This window comes from Solea solea, chromosome 1 (assembly GCF_958295425.1).
Source record: "Solea solea chromosome 1, fSolSol10.1, whole genome shotgun sequence".
Classification (NCBI taxonomy): Eukaryota; Metazoa; Chordata; class Actinopteri; order Pleuronectiformes; family Soleidae; genus Solea; species Solea solea.
The window spans coordinates 22,062,740-22,085,107 of NC_081134.1; the positions used below are offsets into that span (position 1 = coordinate 22,062,740).

Consider the following 22,368-nt stretch of genomic DNA (forward strand, 5'->3'; position numbering starts at 1 on the left):
CAGCTGATGCAAGGTGACCTGTCCATCTTTAAATAAAAACATCTGCACTGTGGTTCCACTGTGGTTCCTTCATGTCGTCAAACCTTCATGACACCAGGGGCCCGTTTCAGAAAGCAGGTTTAGTGAAAACTCTGAGTTAGTTAACCCTGAGACGAGGGAAACTCTGGTTTTTCGGTTTCACAAAGCCAGTTCAGCTTAACACTGAGTCAGTTACCCCGGCAACATACTCTGTGAACCTAACCTGCTCGCTGGCAGGTTTTCTTCAACAAACCCAGAGTTTCTCTGTGTCTCCTCCTCCTGCTGAGCCTGAAGCATTTGTCTGACACTCTGTCTCATGTCCTCATTCATACAGTCGATATCAAAACACGTATCAGAGCACATTCACCTGCCAAATTTACGTCTTTCAAAACATCGAAATCCCAATCAGATGTTTCCTCCAGTGCATAATTCCACTGGCTCTACTCGCCTCGGCATGGCACAACACGGTTTAGGTTGCATCTCCACTACAGAAAAAAGTACATAATCAACTCAACACATCCATTTTTACAAGTCTGTACATCTACTTGTCTTAAGTCAGCACATATCAAATCCAACCTCCATACACACATCAAATCTTAATCAAATCTACGGAGCCCCGGACATGACATGGTAAAAAAAATAATAATAACAAAATAGCTATAACGTGCACACAAAATACTATTTCATGGGAACAATTATTTTCCTTCTTTTACCATGTCATGTACGGGGCTCCGTACAAATCAATCGAAAAACAATAGTTTATAGGTGTGAGCTCCCCCGTAGTTCACACCAACACTGCATATTGCATATATATATATATATATACATATACACATACATATATACTTACTTGTATATGTATGTATATATGTATATATATATATATTTATGTAGTTTAATATATTTAATAATAATTTTAATAATATATTCATATATTAAATTAATAATATATTTATTTTATTTATTTAATATATGTATATATGTTTGTGTATATATACATATATACATACATACATATGTAAATATATATGTATATATATGTAAACATTGATGTATATAGTGATTGTTGATGATGTTGACTAAAATTTGTGTTTGTTTCACAGAGTCAGACTCGTAGAGAGAGGATCACCACACAGTCTGTCACTCATGGAATCTGGGAAGGTGTGTGTGTGTATATATACATTATATAATATATAATATAAATGTTAGAGTAGTATAATAACTGTGTATGTATATATAATATTATATAATATAATATACTACAATAACTGCTGCTGCTGTGTGTGTGTGTGTGTGAACAGATTCTTCCTGGAGTCAGAATCATTATCGCAAACCCAGAGACTAAAGGACCAATGGGAGAATCACATCTGGGAGAGGTGAGTCTTTATTAATATTAACAATAACAATAATAACAATAATAATGAAAATAATAATATTAAAAATAACAACGATAATAATAATAATAACAATAATAATTATACGGGCCACACGGTGGTGTAGTGGTTAGCACGCTCGCCTTGCAGCGAGAAGTCCCGGGTTCGAGCCCCGGTTGGAACAAGGGCCTTTCTGCATGGAGTTTGCATGTTCTCCCTGTGTGTGCGTGGGTTCTCTCCGGGTTCTCCGGCTTCCTCCCACAGTCCAAAAACATGCAATGTGGGGATAGGTAAATTGAACACTCTAAATTGACCATAGGAGTGAGTGTGAGAGTGAATGGTTGTTTGTCTGTCTCTGTATGTGGCCCTGCGATGGACTGGCGAACTGTCCAGGGTGTACCCTGCCTATCGCCCGATGTAGCTGAGATTGGCACAGCACCCCCCGCGACCCTCTGGCAGAGGATAAAGCGGTAGATGATGACTGACTGACTGATAATAATTATACTATTAACAATAATAATAATAATGATATTTGTTTCCTGTGTCCCCTGTGTCGTGTCTCCTGTGTGCAGATCTGGGTCCACAGTGGTCATAACTGCAGTGGCTACTTCAGAGTGTACGGGGACGAGGTTCTGCAGTCAGACCACTTCAGCTCCAGACTTAGCTTTGGAGACACACAGAGTGTCTGGGCCAGGACCGGATATCTGGGCTTCCTGCGCAGAACTGAACTCACTGATGCTAGCGGAGGTCAGAGGTCAACACCACAAACACACACACACACACACACACTGGATTATTATTTACACTGGGTTCTATCAAAACAGTTGTTTAACACCGGTGTGTGTGTGTGTTCATGTGTGTGTGTGTTTGTGTTTGTGTGTGTATGTGCAGAGCGTCATGATGCTCTGTATGTGGTTGGAGCTCTAGAGGAAACCATGGAGCTCAGAGGAATGAGATATCATCCCATCGACATCGAGACGTCCGTCATCAGGACTCACAAGAGCATCACTGAGTGGTCAGAGACACACATCCACACATGATGACATCACACACACATGATGACAGACGATGACATCACACACACACGATGACATCACACACACATGATGACACACGATGACATCACACACACACGATGACATCACACACAAGATGTAACACACGATGACATCACACACACATGATGATGTCACACACGATGACGTCACACACATGGTGACGTCATACACACACACATGATGACGTAACACACACACATGATGACGTCATACACACACACATGATGATGGCACACACGATGACATCACACACATGATGACGTCATATACACACACACACATGATGACATCACACACACACACACACACACACACACAATGACGTCATACATACACACACATGGTGTCATCACACATACACCATTATGATGACATCACACACAGTTAGGTTTGACTAAATTAGATTAGACTAGATTATTTAAATTTATATGATTAGATTTTATTTTAAATGAGATCAAATAAAGTTATTTTGAATAAAATCACATTAGATTAGGATTCGATTAAACTGGATTAGATCAAATTAGGTTATTAGATTAGATACAATTTGATGACATTGTTTAGATGAGGTTAACCTAGATAAAAACAGATTAAGTTAGTTTAGATCAAATTTGATTAGTTTAAATAAAATTATTGTTTGAGATTAGGTCAGATTAGATCTGATAATGTTATGTTAGGTTGTTTTAGATAAGGCTACAGTTGTTTCTTTTTTAAAATGAGATAGGTTAGGTCAGATTAGATGAGGTTAGATTAATTAGACTATGTTGTTTATATTAGGTTAGATAAGATTAGGTTGGGTCGGATTAGATTAGACTAGATCAAATTAGGTTAAATTCAATTACGTCAGATTAGGTGAAATTAGTTTTTAAATTGAGATACATAGTGTCAGATTAGATTATACTGAATTAGATAAAATTATATTATTAGATTAGTTCAGATGAGATAAGGTTATTTTAGGTACAGTTTAATTACTTTTTAGATTAGATCATATGGGTCAGATTAGATTAATCTGACAGCAGAAGTTTTAGTTAAAAAGTAAAAATGAAGAAAAAATAACAGAAACAAAAGTGAATCAGATTATTTTGATAATCTCTGAGTAAAAACGTTGTCTTTTGTGTCTCCAGCGCCGTCTTCACTTGGACAAACCTGCTGGTGGTGGTGGTGGAGTTGGATGGTTCTGAACACGAGGCGCTGGACCTGGTCCCGCTCGTCACTAACGTGGTCCTGGAGGAGCATTACCTCATCGTGGGCGTGGTCGTGGTCGTTGACATCGGCATTATCCCGATCAACTCCCGCGGCGAGAAGCAGCGCATGCACCTGCGCGACGGCTTCCTGGCCGACCAGCTGGACCCCATCTACGTGGCCTACAACATGTAGCGCCCCCTGGTGGCAAAGCCTGACGAGGATCACGAGACTGAGGAGATTATAATCTGATAATCTGAGGCTGCATTCTTTCTGACGCTGGCGGAGGAAATAGATATTTTTTTACCCTGGATTTTGTCTCTCAGGCGACACGAGGCTCCGTGTCATGACAGTCAAGGTCGTGTTCAGGTCGGGTTTTTTAACGAAAGACTGAGAGGAAAAAGAAAGTATGACGAGGACCGACGAAGACAGACAAGGACGGAAGAGGACGAGGAGGACGGACGAAGACAGACGAGGACAGAAGAGGACAGACGAGAACACCAAGGAAAGACGATTTACACGACAACATAAACTGTGGTAACCATGGTTAGGTTATTTTTTTACATGGTATCAACCATCAACGTGAAAAAGGGGCGGGGTCAAGTTACGTTTTCCCGAAGAGGTACTAACCGTGTTAGCTCTTTTCTTTTTGTATTTTTAAATATCAGTTTTTTTTTTTAATTCAAACGTTAATTTCTGAACACTTTGTTCTGTCTCAGCGAGCTAACAGCTAATGGCTAACGTTAACGTTTATTAACGCTCATATCATGTAATTATGTACAAAAAGAAACTGATTTAATTTATTTTGTCTCTTTTAGAAAAAGTATATGAATGTTCAAGAATGTTATTTTTGCTCTTGGATAATTTGCTAATATAAAAACAGGAAAAAACAAACAAACACTAAAAGCGTCATATTATCACGAGAGATCAGATGTCGAGGTTATTACGGGGGAAATATAAATATATAGATTCTATTAAAGAAAAAAAGTCGTAAAAAAGACAGAAGAGGATTTTTTTATCTGCACGTTTGTCCGCAAAGTTTGGGAAAATTGAAGAGTTTCATTCCTCCGAAGTGTTCGCTTTGACTCGTGAACGTTAAGTTTTAAAACACACTGAATAAAATCTACATCAGTTTAAGTCTACGACATCTTTAAGAACGTGTTCGCGTCTTTATTTCACTGTTACACAGGAAACTGAAGTTTGATAAGACGTGTGTGATGTTAAAATCACTGATTTTCTCTATGAGGTTTGGTGTGGGAGAGTGAGTGGTTTACAAACTTCAGTCTAACAGTGAGATAAAGACGTCATGTGATGTAAATATCGTAAAATGACGTAGTCTAATATAAAAAACGGGTCTAATATAAAAACCTTTTCATACACATTTATTTTAATGCGTTACATTTATGTGTGGAAAAAAAGCAGAGATTTATATTTAAAATTTTAAAATAAAAATATTTTTTAGCTTTATCCAGTTTTGAATTTGATATCTCCAGATTATCAGACGTATATTTCTGGTGCTAAATGTCAAGATTAAAATGAAATAAACAGAATTTTGATTCATTTAATAAAAAATTAAAATTTGTCTCTCACTAACACACTAAAAAACTTCTATGAAACATAATGTTATTTTTAGTCATTTGCTGACCTCTGGTGGTGACCAGTGGAAACTACAACAAGAACTTTATTATTATTTCCATCTGGATCCAACCTCTCCAAATATCCTCAAGCATATATACATATATATGTATGCATATATATATACATATATATATATGTATAACTACAGACTGTTTTTATCTCTGCGATTTATCGTAAACTTGTTCGAGGAATGAAACTCGTCAGTCAAAGTCCGACTTTGCTCTTTTTTTTTTTCATGGATGAATCAGGGCTTGTTGTAGTGATGATATCACAACAGGAAGCAGGAAGTCCAGACCCACCGAGAGGTCAAAGGTTTGGTGTTTGAGAATGTTTTAAAAACATCAGGATTTTTGTTTTGTTTTTGAAAAAGCACTTTGTTCAGTTTCTCTTTTTTTTCAGTCAAATGTAAACCGATATGTTTTTGCTTTTTTAAATGATGTCTTATTTGAGTTGACGTAAGTCTTTCAATTTAATAAATATTTCAATTGTTTTGACAATAACCAGGAAATGTCATTTGATTCACACATAAAACTCATTTCCAGAACAGCCTTCTTCCACCTGCGGAACATTATGAAAATTAGAAACATTCTGTCCTTACAGGATGCTGAAAAACTAGTTCATGCTTTTGTTACATCTAGATTAGATTACTGTAACTCCTTATTATCAGGATGTTCCAACAAGTCCGTTAGAACCCTTCAGTTAATTCAAAATGCTGCAGCATGAGTTCTGACAGGAACTAGAAAGAGAGACCACATAACTCCAGTGTTAGCTTCTCTACACAGGCTCCCCGTACAGTTTAGAATTCAATTTAAAATCCTCCTCCTCACGTACAAAGCACTTAATGGTCAGGCCCCTTCATACCTGAAAGACCTAGTCCTACCTTATCACCCTAACAGACCACTTAGGTCACAAAATACAGGTTTACTTGTGGTTCCCAGAGTCTGTAAGAGCAGAATGGGAGGCAGAGCCTTCAGTTACCAGGCTCCTCCTCTCCTGTGGAACCAGCTTCCAATGACAGTTTGGGAGGCGGAGCCTCTCTCTGTATTTATAGTTAGACTTAAAACTTTCCTTTTTGATAAAGCTTATAGTTAGAGCTGGTTCAGGGAAACCTGGACCAACTCTTAGTTATGCTGCTATAGACCTAGACTGCTGGGGGATTTTCCTGTGGTGCACGCACATTCACTCTCTCACCCTCAGGGTATGAATATGACTTTTTATATGTCATTAGCTTTGTCTCTTTCTCTCCCTAGTTTGTGTCTTTCCTTCCTTCCCCCTCTCTCTCTCTGTATCCTCATCTTGCAGGTTGCAGGATCAAGATCCAGTTTTCGAGGCTATCCATATCATACATATCATCACACACACATATTATTATGCTATAATTCGAGTCCATATCAGTATAATTTATATCAATACTCTCTACTGCTGCTTATATAAATTACATTGTATTGCTTTAAACAGTACATAAACATTGACTGTATAAACTTGTAACTTGATACAGTTGTTGTGTATCTGCTCCTGGTCACTCTCGCTCTCTCTCTTCTGTCTCTACCTCATCTCCCTCTTGTCCTTTCTCTCCTCTGTCCCTCATTTTCCTTTCACCCCAACCGGTCGAGGCAGATGACCGCACATCTCTGAGCCTGGTTCTGTCAGAGATTTCTTCTTCTGTTAAGAGGGAGTTTTTTTCTCTCCACTGATGCCTAGTGTTTGCTCATTGTGTGAGCTGTTGGTGATATGATTTGGCACTATACAAATAAAATTGAATTGAATCTCCAGGTGTGGATTAAGGAATGCAACCCGGCATCTGCTGCAGATGCTGCTGCTCTGGCGGATTTCTTTGTGGCGGCCCGACGGAGAGTCCAGGCCTGGACATATGCTCAGTGGAGAGGGGGTAGAAGAGCATCTCCCCAGTCAACCGTTATTTTTAAGTTTTTTTCTTTGGCCAAAGACATTGCAGAGTTTTGTCAAACGTGTCCTGAATGCCAGAAAACAGCCAGCAGATGTCCCCCAATGGTCCCCTTAGAGCCACTTCCTGTAGTAGGGACCCCTTTTGAGCAGTAAGGGATGGATGTGGTAGGGCCCCTTGAGCGCAGTAAAGCTGGGAACCGGTTTATGTTGGTCATCACAGATTATGCCACTAGGTACCCTGAGGTCTTTGCTCTAAAGGCAGTGAAGGCTAGAACTGTAGCCACCTGTCTTGTTCAGCTGTTTTTGAGGGTGGGGTTTCCTAGGGCTATAATCACTGATCAGGGGTCCAACTTTATGTCCAAGCTCCTTAACTCATTCGCTGCCATTGACATGTATAGATGTCAATTTTTTTTTCAACAGGGATGGCTGGGAGACGGTCTGGTGGAGCTTGTCCATCAATCAGGCTTGTAAACTTAAGTGTTATGACGAACTGACCCTGTGAGTGGCAGCAGTGCTCTCTTAGGATGAGCGATCAGTATAGATCACGCGAAGAAGATGCGAGATGAAGAGGGAGAAAAGGGCGAAGCGGAGACGGACAAGCTCAGGCAGATCACACTCGAGCAGAGTATGTGTCGCGGTAATACGGACAAAAAGAGGGTCGCGATCGTTAGAAATAACGACGGAGATCACGGAGATGATGAACGGAAGGAGTTAAGCAGACGCGTGCTCTCTGAAGCCTCCGACAAACAACCGGGGCCAAGCGGTGAGAAGCCTTTCTCGCACCACGTGTCACTAACGGCTTCCTCATCCAAGTAGGTCCAGCTGCAGACCCGCAGATCACTCTACGACACACCCCCCCACTTAACGACACACTCCTCAAACTCTACGACACACCCCCTCACACTACATGACACTCTGATTGGGTCACAAAAGAAACTGCGTCTGAAACGTGAAGAGAGAGAGTCGGGAAAACACGGGAAAAACGGTACAAAATGACGAAGGATAAAAAACACATTTTGATATTGAACACTGGATGAATAGTCATTATTTGTGTTAAATTAAATCAATTAAGGGTGGTTTATTAACCAGTAATGTCTGCTGTAACGATAGCGATTGTAGCAAGCAAGACGCAGACTCCCTTTTTTTCTTTTATTTATATGTACAGGTTCTACTATATGCTCTTTATATATTAGTATTTATCTGTTTTTTAATCTTTAATTGACTTTTTCATGTTTAGAGATTAAAAATTCTGTTGAATAACAGTCAACAGTGTCATTTGATTTGATTTGATTTCAGTTAGCCTGCATATATTTTAGGACAGGGAAAGTCTTACAGGCAAATGCAGTCCAGTTCATTACTACTTGATTCTGGATTAAAACTGTTCCCATGTTAAAAATACAAAATACAATTTTATTTTACATTTTCTCTTATAGAGCAACACTACGTTCAGTAATGGATCAGGCCCTGAGCTGAGGAGATGCGATTGTGCCAAACAAAGAGGAGCTTGTGTCTCATCTGCAGGGACAGCGACGGCGACTGAGAATTTAGATTTTGAGAAAGATTCCTGCAGTTTTATAGAACAATCACTATTATCAGGATAGTGATTGTTCTTTGAACCTCTTCATTAAGAAGAAATGGAACAATTTGCCTCTCAGACAGGGTTTTAAAAAATGATTGTTTTGTGTGTTTCTTGAAACTTATGAATCACTCTTCCTGTCTGTCTTTTAGGATACAGTGTATACAAATGCCTCCTTGACTGTGTGCAAAGCCATGATCACTGTGGCTTTGTGAAAAATGTTTTGTCCGTCAGTTTAAACTCTGCTGCAAGACAGCAACCACGAATATTACTGCAACTGTGGCGTCCACGGTGACTCCGGCGTCCACTCCAGCATCCACGGTGACTACGGCGTCCACGGTGACTCCGGCGTCCACTCCAGCATCCACGGTGACTCCAGCGTCCACGGTGACTCCGGCGTCCACAGCAGATCAATCAGAAAGAAACATGTATGTTTACTATGGTACTGTGTCAATGTGAATTCAACATGGATCTCTTTTGGAAGTAGTTGACATTTGCATTTGAGACATTATGTAACAATTGTGATTGTGATTGTGATTGTGATTGTGATGATGGTCTACAGGTGCCAGAGGACACTGAAGACCATCCCTACAGCAAAGACTTGGTGAGTCTCAGCATTTCTTTCACACCTCATCAACCACACAGATCCTGACTCTCTCAGTCAGGCTTATGTGTGTGTCCATTCAGAGCAGTGATGTTACTGTGGCCAGACAAGAGGACACGTCTTCAAAGAGAGGAAGTGCAAATGATCATGGAAAGAAAATGTCTTATTCAAAGTAATTCACATGTATTCACTGTTACATATTTATGCGTTGTATCATTTAATTTTAGGAAAGGCCCAACAAGCCAAACAGCAACCGTGTGACTCCAGTTGTCTGTTAATTAATGTCATTACTCAGGATGAAGGCATGCTGCAATACCTTAAGGTGAGTGACAATGGCATTTTGTGTGGTGTTTGTGTATTTATATATGAATACCCAAGCTAAACACCTATAATATATTTATAGAAAATCATCAGAGGCAACATTGTGTCTCCTCCCTGGGTCAAGAAGGAGGACAGGGTCTTCATTCTTTTTGAAGATGATGACCAAGTGGACCAGGTGATGCACTTCTTGTCTGGAGTGGTTGAAAGTCCACAGACAGATAAGAAGTCTGCAGAGTCTGTGGCTTCAATCATACAGAGGTGAGATATCAGACACTGACACTGATTTGTAGACTACATGTTTTATATGACTGCATATGTCTCCTTTTAACACACGCTCACTGTCCAACACAATCTGAAATCTTAATCATTGACTGATGTCCCTGCAGCTGTACTCTCCATCTCCCTGGACAAAGACAAAAACTGAATTTCTTGAATTCCTTCAGGATCAATAAAGTATCTATCTAAGACATGGACACATTTGGAACTGAGTTTGACTCCAGGTAAACTGATCATTTAGGAAACTGTTAATCCAATTTTCACAACAGTTTATATCCCATAATGTATGTGAGTGTCATTAATGACTTCATTATTTTGGTATATCATTTTGTCTCATCAGCGATAACTCAGCTTCAGAGCCACATGTCCAAGGAAGCAAGGCTCAAACTGGAAAGCCTTAGAGAGTGAGGACTTTGTCGTTAGGCGCCTGTAATCCCTGACAACCTTTTGAAAAATGTAAATAGTTAATTGTCTGCTATGCATACAAATAAAAACGATATATCATTCATTACTTGTATTCATTACATGCAACTTTCTGTGCATAATCAGGGGTTTCAGTGCTTTTGTTTTACTTTCATCAAAATACCTACTGATGTCCAACTGGCTGGGTTTGATTCAGATACCAATGTTTCATATATCTTCCTGGAAATAGGTCACATCTCCTTAATGACGGACTCAGCTGATCTCGTCTACTTAACATTTGTCTGTCACCACCACCTGGACCACACCAGCACAGAATTTTAGGAGGGTTTTTTTCAGGTTAAAAACATGATCAAGTAGAACTTTATTATTAGTTCTAATCGTTGTTCTGTCAAACTACAGACTAATAAGACATTCAATAAATGTAGGCCTATATTAAACACACCTTTTTGTAACATACAGGTTGCCGTGATGTTGGAAGTTTGCAAAAACAAATGAAATTATTCAAAACGTTACATTGTACAGAAGCCTGTTCACAGTGGAATTTGTGATACTATATTGTATCAACGTGATGATTATATAAACGTGATACTATATTGTATCAAAGTGATGATTATATAAACGTGATACTATATTGTATCAAAGTGATGATTATATAAACGTGATACTATATTGTATCAACGTGATGATTATATAAACGTGATACTATATTGTATCAAAGTGATGATTATATAAACGTGATACTATATTGTATCAAAGTGATGATTATATAAACGTGATACTATATTGTATCAAAGTGATGATTATATAAACGTGATACTATATTGTATCAACGTGATGATTATATAAACGTGATACTATATTGTATCAAAGTGATGATTATATAAACGTGATACTATATTGTATCAAAGTGATGATTATATAAACGTGATACTATATTGTATCAAAGTGATGATTATATAAACGTGATACTATATTGTATCAACGTGATGATTATATAAACGTGATACTATATTGTATCAACGTGATGATTATATACACGTGATACTATATTGTATCAAAGTGATGACCAGCTTAACACAGGTTTTGGGAATTGGCCATGCCCACCAGCTCATCACCTGCAGCTTGACAAAGCAGAGGCCACCATACACGCATACACACATCCACAGGCAGTGATGATTAAATACACGTGATACTATATTGTATCAAAGTGATGATTAAATACACGTGATACTATATTGTATCAAAGTGATGATTAAATACACGTGATACTATATTGTATCAAAGTGATGATTATATAAACGTGATACTATATTGTATCAAAGTGATGATTATATAAACGTGATACTATATTGTATCAAAGTGATGATTATATAAACGTCATACTATATTGTATCAAAGTGATGATTATATAAACGTCATACTATATTGTATCAACGTGATGATTATATAAACTTGATACTATATTGCATAAACGTGATGATTATATAAACGTGATACTATATTGTATAAACGTGATGATTATATAAACGTGATACTATATTGTATAAACGTGATGATTATATAAACGTGATACTATATTGTATCAAAGTGATGATTATATAAACGTGATACTATATTGTATCAAAGTGATGATTATATAAACGTGATACTATATTGTATAAACGTGATGATTATATAAACGTGATACTATATTGTATCAAAGTGATGATTATATAAACGTGATACTATATTGTATAAACGTGATGATTATATAAACGTGATACTATATTGTATCAAAGTGATGATTATATAAACGTGATACTATATTGTATCAAAGTGATGATTATATAAACGTGATACTATATTGTATCAACGTGATGATTATATAAACGTGATACTATATTGTATAAACGTGATGATTATATAAACGTGATACTATATTGTATCAAAGTGATGATTATATAAACGTCATACTATATTGTATAAACGTGATGATTATATAAACGTGATACTACATTGTGTCAAAGTGATAATTATATACACGTGATACTACATTGTGTCAAAGTGATAATTATATAAACGTGATACTACATTGTGTCAAAGTGATAATTATATACACGTGATACTACATTGTGTCAAAGTGATAATTATATACACGTGATACTACATTGTGTCAAAGTGATAATTATATACACGTGATACTACATTGTGTCAAAGTGATAATTATATAAACGTGATACTATATTGTGTCAACGTGATAATTATATAAACGTGATACTATATTGTGTCAACGTGATAATTATATAAACGTGATACTATATTGTGTCAACGTGATGATTATATAACATGCAGGTAACATGCAGACTTCTCACAGTTCTATTTTTAACAAGAAGAAAACAAGGGGACAAAGTTACATCAGTTTCTTTCGCACTAATTTGCTCATCTTTGTTTACAGAAAGTGACAAAGGCTGAAGCTCCACAACCTCAGGAACAGAAAGAGTTTCATTACTGTCAGCAGGAAGTAGTGTACTGTGGGGTTTCAGTAAAACACACACACACACACACAAGCACAAAATACACTATCATGCACTATATGCACTAACACCAACGAGACAGTTGATCTGCAACAAGCACACGCACACCACTGTGCATTATAACAGCTAGAGGCTACAGCAGCATCACCACCACATTTTCTGTTCTGTCACTCAGCAACTGGATTTCACAAAAACAAGCTTCCACATAAGCATAGGCGTCAGATACGCCGGGGTCATGTCCCAGCACTTCTACACTTTTATCAATTTATCATCAACAACTGTGGAAGCAATTAAACTGATGACATCACACTCATGGTACCGCCCCTGAACTGAGGAGGAGGAGTCAAAGAAAAACAAGACGAGTGATGATGGTGATGCTGATGATGAAGATGTGATGGTGATGTGATGATGAAGATGGTGATGATTAAGATGAAGATGACACATTTATATATAAACTACTATATATAAAATAATATTGGATTTGTGATAAAGAAACATTTCAGCAAGTGCACAAATATGAACATGTTCTACTTTAGCATGGTCAATACCACTATTCACCACAAGAGGTCTCTCTACACCACAACAAGAGGTTTAATGTGCGCTCATGTTCATAAACAGAAATAAGACACAGTGAAAATGTTATATACACAAACTCTGTAACAAACAAAAAACTGAAAATATACAGCAACTATAACTGTAATAATAATAATGACAGGAAACAATGACACAAACACTTTTTTTCTGAAACTTTGTTACATTTATTTATTTATTTTTTTTGTCTTTTGATGGAAATAAAATGAGTTTGTTGATTTAAAGTTGGTTCTGATGCCAGTAAATGAAAAATGTGAGTAAGAACAGAACCACGAGTCCGAATGTCCTCTAGGGGTCAGTGTATGTGGACGTCTGGAAACTCACTCACTCTCCCACACCAAGGTCCATAGAGAAAATCAGTGATTTTAACATCACAGCACACAGGAGTTGTTGATCCACTGCTGCCTCCATCACTAAGTTCAAATGTCTTATTTTGTCACTTCAGTGTTTGAAATATTTCATTTAGACTTAACGCAGTGACACAAAGTGACCACATGAGGCAGCAGAGGACCAGCAGCTCCTGTGTCCCCACCAGCAAAAATCACTGATTTTCTCTATGGGGTTTGGTGCAGGGAGAGTGAGTGTGTGTGTGTGTGTGTGTGTGTGTGTGCGTGTGTGTGTGTGTGTGTGTGTGACATCATGATGGTGAGAAGAGAAGATCAATCAGCCATGTTTGGACCTTCTCTGGTTTGTGAGGACTGTGATCACAAAGAGTCCAGAGCTGAAAACCAGACTCTTCACGATGAGCAGTGAGTAGAACAGAACCAGCAACCAGACCTGGAACTGAGACGGTGGAGGAGAAGATGTTGGAGGAGAAGATGGTGGAGGAGAAGACGGTGGAAGAGAAGATGGTGGAGGAGAAGATGTTGGAGGAAAAGACGGTGGAGAAGAAGATGTTGGAGGAGAAGATGTTGGAGGAGAAGACGGTGGAGGAAGAGCAGAAACTTCTGTAAAGATTCAAACAGACTTGGTGTCAGAGTCTTTGTCTACGTTCACGCTCTACGTTTGTTTTCAGGACGTTTTTATACTTTTTACACTTTTTACTGAAGAGTTTTAAAAATTTCAACTTTTGACTTTATTTTATCACCATTTTTAACTTAAAGTATACATTTTGAATTGAAATGTTAAATGTCTGATTTTATTTTGTAAAAACAAACTTTACGTTCATGTTAAAGTGCTACATACAGTATATGTATAAGATAAATCAAATCATTTTATTACCTTGTTCTACCTGAGCCGCCACTGTTCCTCCCTCGTGTCTGACGTAGCAGCGATATTTATACGCGTACAGAGCGTCATGACGGACCAGCCTGATGGCGGCGACGTGTCCCCACTCTCTGAGCTGCAGTTGCTCTCCCTCCTCAGCAGGGGGCAGCTCCTCCTGACGATCGCCCTCCTTCCTCCGTCTCCTCCAGAAGAACTGGACCGGAGGAGGAGACATGGCCGAGGCCACGCACAGCAGGGAGCTCCGCCCCTCCAGGGAGCTCCGCCCCTCCAGGGACACTGCTGGGTACACGGTCAACACTGGCGCCACCACCGGGTCATCTGAAGCAGTAAAAACATTTGAAACATAAATGATATGTATAATAATATAATGTATTATATTTGTCATCTACTGTATGAACAAATACAACATATGTACGAATAAAACTACGCTTTTTCGATGGTAGAGTTAAAAAGATGGCGGCATGCATGGATGCAGTGTTTTAGTGTTTGTTCAGGTACTTTGTGTTTACGTCCGTGTGAACGTAGTGTAACGTCTGTATTGACTCCAAGATACAGTCGCCGCTGTTTGTTCGATATAAAGAAGGACACAAAACACCACAACAATCAGGAAGTGACAGAGAAACTTCAGGGCCTAGGACTTCTCCGGGCTACTGTCACATCACCAGACCCGCACGCTACATCTCACCCAGAGAGGAGGCGTCAGAAGCGGTGTGAAAGGAAGCAGAAGCGAGGCAAGCGAGGAGGCATCCAAGCTAGGCTGGCAGCTAGCCCACACTGACCAGCGATACCATCCCTCATTACAGCAAATATACGCTCAGTGGACAATAAAATGGATCACATACAGCTTCTGAGATCTGTGCAGTGTGATGTGAGAGACTGTTGTGTTGTCATTTTCACCGAGACATGACTACATGACAACATCCTGGACTCCACTATCCAGCTGGCACGGCGAACACTGACCAACAGCTTCATCCATCAGGCTGTCAGGATGCTGAACTCTATGCACTACCTCCCTTTACACTTTATTTTTTATCTTTTGCACCTGCACTGTTGCACAATTGTGGTATCTGCTGCTACCATTACATATCCTGTTGCTTTTTTTTTTATATTATCTTATTTCAAACTTTTAAACTTGTGCCGACGAGAGATGATCAACAGTATTTTGATTTTTCTGTGTGTCCTGTACATAGGAAAAATAAAAGTCTTTGAATCTTGAACATATAAGTGACATATGTGACAATATCAGTGTCATACATGTCATAAATGACATTTACATACATTTACTTTGCTGTACGTCGTCTTCTATGTTATCATCAGATCAAAGTTCATGGGATCATATTCTTTAATTTAAGACATTTCAAATACAACTTTAACTAAAATACAAATCATATTTAAAATAACTTTATTTTAAAGTCAATCATTTACATAGTGATGAATATAGTATAATATCAGAAAATATAAGAATGAACAGGAATGACTGCTACAATTAATATTATTTATAATTTTTATATTTTTCATGTATTTTGGTTTGAAAACAGTGAAAAATAAATAATAATATTTTAAAAGAAACAAACCTCCTGTTTTATCAGATTTTCTTTCATTTTACGACCAAACGTCGTTATTTTACTGTCATTAAACTGAATAATTACTCTTTAAAAATATTGAATTCTACTTGTATGATTTTTTTTGTCAGTTCATTTCACAGAAATTGCTTCATAATAAAAAACTGTCTGTAAATGAAAAATTTACCAAAACATTAACCATGATTTATTTTGTTTACATATCAAATGAATTCTTTTGTATTTCGGTCTAAAATGTGTTAAATATACAAAATGAATAATCTCATGATTCATTTATTTACACTTTAAGTTTAAATAAATTCTACACTTCAACAAACATATTAAATATTTATGGTCACGTAAAGAATATTATCATCAGAAAACAGAAACAATCAAAATACAAACATATTTGAATATATATTATTATATTATCAGTATATGAGTTATATAAACATTTATCATTGTTAATATATGTCACAGAGAAATCAACACTATTATATTAATCACATTTCTATGTTACACAGTTTTAAGTCAATAATATAATATTTATGATCAGATTCACTGTTGATTAAAACAATGTATCATGATGCAGGTTATACTTTTGTATTTGTCTTATTATGATAATTATTTAACATGATTTTTATAATTACTGTGTCATAATGTGTTCAAATGAACGTATGAATGTACAGTGTTAACATGAATACACTCATAAAACATAATAAGTGAGAATCAGAGAGAATCTAAACTTTGTTCTTGACGACGAATGAACTTAAAACAATATTAATCTTTTAGAGATTTGTAGGGAAATATGAAATATAAACTTTATAATTTATTGATAATTCTGTATTTATCTGTGTGGAATTATAAGGATCAACATTTAAACCTTTTACTACAGAAAACAGACGAATGTTATTATTAATAAGATTAATATGGATCATTATGATCATACAAATTAAAAGTAATCATTTTTTAAATATAATTATTAGTTTTTGTACAAAATCATGTAAAAATGTTTACAGTTAAATCCAGACAGTTGACAGCAGAACAAATTCATTTATTTCAGTTTTTATTCCACTTTTCAGTTTGTTTTCAACTGAATTTGATTTTATTGAACAGAATTTCTTATTATTTTATAGACTGTCATGTTTTAGATCGTACTTTCTGAATCTATTTTATTCATTTGTATTTTCTTTGTTATATTAATGTCTTTATTTCTCATTTATTGATGTATTTTGATCGTTCGTAATTGTTTTCTCAGTCGATTACTGAGATCTACGATCGCGTTTCCTCACGTCCTCAATTTGTCTTTTCTGTTTTTTTCTGCTACATTTGTGACATGTTTGAATTTCATGATTTATTTCTATGGTTATGTTTTTAGACGCCTAATTATACTTCTCTTTGCACCAAATAGGACTTGTATCACATCAAGACACTAAACGAGTGAATGAGTGAAAACTTTGTTCAGCTAAACTTTGATAAGAGCGAGGCGGTCGTTATCGGCCGAAACTTAACACGCACTCATGTTTCCAAACATGTTTAATATAAATAAAAATAAAAAGCGCAGAAATCCATCAAATAAAACACCTCCATCTGCTTCACTTTCATGTTTAACAACTGTTGTTTCTGTCTGTGCTTCGTTCACAGTGTTTGACTTTGTTTCTTTGTGACCAAATCATAAAAATACCACCACTAAAAACACTTAACAATAAGGGAATATTAACTTACATTACTTAATGCTTTTATAAGCATTTACTAACAGTTCATTCATGTTTTAACGTAACATTCATTAATGTGAATGAGGTGATTCAAGGGTCTATAAAGCTACTGATAATGTCAGTAATAACAGTTAATTAAAGCTTTAAGTAACAATTAATATTCATGTTTTCATAGGAAATTAAAAGTGACTTCTTACCTGTTACATAAAGTTTAGTTCCAGAGCCAAAGATCCCGATCCACAGTGAAACACAGTGGAACAAAAACCTGAGAGTTTTCACACGTTCATCTTCATCCCAACACCTCTGTTTTCCCGAGTTCATCTTCATCCCAACACCTCTGTTTTCACATGTTCATCTTCATCCAAACACCTCTGTTTTCACACATTCATCTTCATCCCAACACCTCTGTTTTCACATGTTCATCTTCATCCCAACACCTCTGTTTTCACACATTCATCTTCATCCCAACACCTCTGTTTTCACACATTCATCTTCATCCCAACACCTCTGTTTTCACATGTTCATCTTCATCCCAACACCTCTGTTTTCACACGTTCATCTTCATCCCAACACCTCTGTTTTCACACGTTCATCTTCATCCCAACACCTCTGTTTTCACATGTTCATCTTCATCCCAACACCTCTGTTTTCCCGAGTTCATCTTCATCCAAACACCTGTTTTCACACGTTCATCTTCATCCCAACACCTGTTTTCACATGTTCATCTTCATCCCAACACCTCTGTTTTCCCGAGTTCATCTTCATCCCAACACCTCTGTTTTCACACGTTCATCTTCATCCCAACACCTCTGTTTTCACACGTTCATCTTCATCCCAACACCTCTGTTTTCACATGTTCATCTTCATCCCAACACCTCTGTTTTCCCGAGTTCATCTTCATCCCAGCACCTCTGTTTTCACACATTCATCTTCATCCCAACACCTCTGTTTTCCCGAGTTCATCTTCATCCAAACACCTGTTTTCACACGTTCATCTTCATCCCAACACCTCTGTTTTCACATGTTCATCTTCATCCCAACACCTCTGTTTTCCCGATATCATCTTCATCCCAACACCTGTTTTGACACATTCATCTTCATCCCAACACCTCTGTTTTCACACGTTCATCTTTATCCCAACACCTCTGTTTTCACACGTTCATCTTCATCCCAACACCTCTGTTTTCACACGTTCATCCCAACACCACTGTTTTCACACGTTCATCTTCATCCCAACACCTCTGTTTTCACACATTCATCTTTATCCCAACACCTTTGTTTTCACACGTTTATCTTCATCCCAACACCACTGTTTTCACACATTCATCTTCATCCCAACACCTCTGTTTTCACACGTTCATCTTCATCCCAACACCTCTGTTTTCCCGAGTTCATCTTCATCCCAACACCACTGTTTTCACACGTTCATCTTCTTCACAAACAAACGTTGATGAAACAACATGATGGAGGGGAACCATGTGACCTGGACTTCCTGTCACATGACATGTGATCTTCAGCTGGTTTTTGTTCAGGCAGCAGGAAACTTTTCTCACTGTGGGAATCATCACGATAATAACAGGAGCAGTAATATGAGGCTGAGTGAGAGGATTGAACTTTGTTTATCTTCAGTTCACAGATCTTCTTGTTGTTGTTCTTCTGAGCTGTGAAGTCTTTAATCTGAGGATGATTGTAATCAGAATCAACTTCACCAGTGTCTCTATTAATATCCAGAATCACTGTGAAAGTTTCTGTCTCTTTCTTCTGGTACCAGAAGACATAAGTGTCACACAGGTCAAGTCCTCCACAGCTGAAAGAAGCAGTTTCACCAACTCTCCTGGTCAATGACAGCTGCTCCTGGATCAGCTCTGCTGCCATGGCAACCAGCGCTGCAGACACACAGACAGATGGACAGAAGGTCAGTGAGGTGGTGCTGGTCAGAGGTCGAGATCATTGGCCTCTGATTGGCTGGAGACACTCACCTGAACACAGACAGCACAGAGCAGCAGCTCGGAGCAGAACCATCTTCTTCTTCTTCTTCTTCTTCTTCCTCACAAACACACGTCGTCAAATCTCCCATCAGCCCCTGCAGCTGCTGATCAGGCGTCTCCACTGAAGCTGCTGTGGTTTTTCCACCGAGTGAGAGACAAAAAAAAAAGAGGTTTCATGTGAGAAGAATTCACTTGAGTGTGAAACTGTGTTTAAAGTTGACGATGAAGACGACTTTAAGAAGAGTTATGTTTCTGTCTCCTTAAAGGGACAGTTCAGCTTTAACAAAAGTGAAGAAAATCTACGTCAGTTTAAGTTTCTACGATCTCTACGTCACATGATCACGTCTTTATCTCACTGTGAGACAAACTGAAGTTTGTAAACCACTCACTCTCCTTCAAATTCAAATGTCTTCTTTTATAAATTCGGCCTTTAAAATCCTTTGTTCAGATTGACCTCAGTGACACAAAGTGACCACACGAGGCAGCAGAGGACCAGCAGCTCCTGTGTCCCCGCCAGCTAAAATCAGTGATTTTCTCTATGAGGTTTGGTGTGGGAGAGTGAGTGCTTTTACAGAATTACTTTTTGTGAAACCTCTGTTTCTATAATAAGTCAATAAAACACTGTGTATGAAAACAGCATTTTTAAGGACATTAAACCACGTACCTTATTCTGCTTCTGCTTTAACTTCCTGGCTTTAAAATGATTTCTTTTTCTTGTGTTTCACACAAACAAATATGTTAATTTGCTGCTTTTTAATGGACACGACTGTTGTTTCTCTGTAAATGATCAGAACACAGTGACGGTGTGTGTGAAGAGCATCATTTCATGTGACTCTGAACAAACATTATAGATTTATCCTCCACACAAAATCTCATCATCCTGTCGTTTATGCACAACATTTGATTCAGATGGAAAATGAGCGTGTTGTGTTACTGAAGCTGAGTGAACACATGACAGTGAACACATGACAGTGAAACTTTACTGAAGCTGAGTGAACACATGACAGTGAAACTTTACTGAAGCTGAGTGAACACATGACAGTGAAACTTTACTGAAGCTGAGTGAACACATGACAGTGAACACATGACAGTGAAACTTTACTGAAGCTGAGTGAACACATGACAGTGATCACGTGACAGTGAACACATGACAGTGGACACGTCACTTGTTTTCACAGATATGAATCTGTTCTCTGTGGTTATTAAACTTCATAAAAAAACTGACTGAACCAACACACACCTGTGTGTGTGTGTGTGTGTGTGTGTGTGTGTGTTTCCGTTCACTGTGGTTTTTCACAGTAAAAACACAAAAACAGTTCTAATAATCAACGTCACTGTGTCCTTAAAGGGAAAGGTCAGGTTTTTTTAAACAGTGGCTGCATCAGATACTGACTGACTCATATTTGGGGTTGATGTCGCTGTGAGCGCCCCCTGTGTCTGGAACTCCATTTCAGTGATTATGTTCACGTCTTTATCTCACTGTTAGACTGAAGGTTGTAAACCACTCACTCTCCCACACCAAAGTCCATAGAGAAAATCAATGATTTTAACATCACACACACAGTTGTTGATCCACTGTTGCCTCCATCACTAAGTTCAAATGTCTTATTTTTAAAAAATCAGTTTTTAAAATATTTAATTTAGACTTAACTCAGTGACACAAAGTGACCACACGAGACAGCAGAGGACCAGCAGCTCCTGTGTCCCTGTGAGCTAAAATCACTGATTTTTGTATGTGTGTGTGCGTGTGTGTGCATGTGTGTGTCTGTGTTCTTCTACTTGCGGCATACTGAGGACAAGTGTGAGTTTTTAACCACAGAATGAGGTCATTTTTACAAAGTGAGGACATTTTGGCCGGTCCTCCCTTGGTTTTCACTGAATCACTTCCTTAGGTTGTAAACATGCTGTACTCTGTTTAACAGATGTCCTCTATTTGGTACAAAAAACCTGTTTTCCAGCCCTGGTGTTTCACACACTTTTTTGCTCTCGAGCTCCACTTGCAGACATTTTATGGTACTGCACCCAGTAGTTCTTTATAGATGTCATCCATTGCTGCTTACAGGCATAACCATGAATGCTTTATCCTTACGAAGTAGACATTTGTAATTCTCTCTAGCTTTTGTAAATAAACATACATTTCTACATGAATGGAACTCAATCTAAATGTGTAGCCATACATTTTTAGATATTTCAGGGGAAGATAAATCATTTAATATTGCTGTACAAAGTTTGTTTTCTGAGTTACCCAAGCTAATTTAGGTTGGTAAATATATGCCTGAGCAATAAACTGCTAAGACTTGTATTTGACTTACAATATTAATCCTTAAAAGTGTAACCAATTTTACCAGTTCAAATCTTCTACTGCCATGAATTTCATCCACCTTGAAGGAGCATGTAAGCTTAG

At 37.7% G+C, this 22,368-nt stretch overlaps 2 protein-coding genes and 1 long non-coding RNA gene across 5 annotated transcripts in view; 2 read left to right on the forward strand and 1 right to left on the reverse strand.

Moving 5' to 3' along the window:
* LOC131456171 (disco-interacting protein 2 homolog C) overlaps positions 1–5,607 on the forward strand; it is an 84,219-nt gene extending 78,612 nt beyond the window's left edge. For all 3 annotated transcript variants that reach the window (XM_058624235.1, XM_058624244.1, XM_058624252.1), the window contains 5 exons: positions 1,122–1,179; positions 1,320–1,394; positions 1,964–2,138; positions 2,283–2,406; positions 3,571–5,607. In XM_058624235.1, coding sequence (XP_058480218.1) covers positions 1,122–1,179; positions 1,320–1,394; positions 1,964–2,138; positions 2,283–2,406; positions 3,571–3,823 — 685 coding nt within the window. In that variant the 3' untranslated portion in view covers positions 3,824–5,607. The remainder of the gene's footprint in view (positions 1–1,121; positions 1,180–1,319; positions 1,395–1,963; positions 2,139–2,282; positions 2,407–3,570) is intronic.
* A 3,557-nt stretch (positions 5,608–9,164) lies between these two features.
* Positions 9,165–9,762, forward strand: LOC131472388 (uncharacterized). The gene is made up of 3 exons (XR_009242091.1): positions 9,165–9,189; positions 9,310–9,351; positions 9,579–9,762. It is a non-coding gene; the product is annotated as an uncharacterized LOC131472388 (long non-coding RNA).
* A 3,965-nt stretch (positions 9,763–13,727) lies between these two features.
* On the reverse strand, positions 13,728–20,035 carry LOC131467172 (uncharacterized). The gene is made up of 5 exons (XM_058640922.1): positions 19,956–20,035; positions 19,548–19,862; positions 18,174–18,218; positions 14,697–15,020; positions 13,728–14,422 (listed from the first exon to the last, which is right to left on the reverse strand). The coding sequence occupies exons 1-5, from the start codon at positions 19,996–19,998 to the stop codon at positions 14,139–14,141; spliced, it is 1,011 nt and encodes a 336-aa protein (XP_058496905.1). The 5' UTR covers positions 19,999–20,035; the 3' UTR covers positions 13,728–14,138.
* Positions 20,036–22,368: the final 2,333 nt, after the last annotated feature.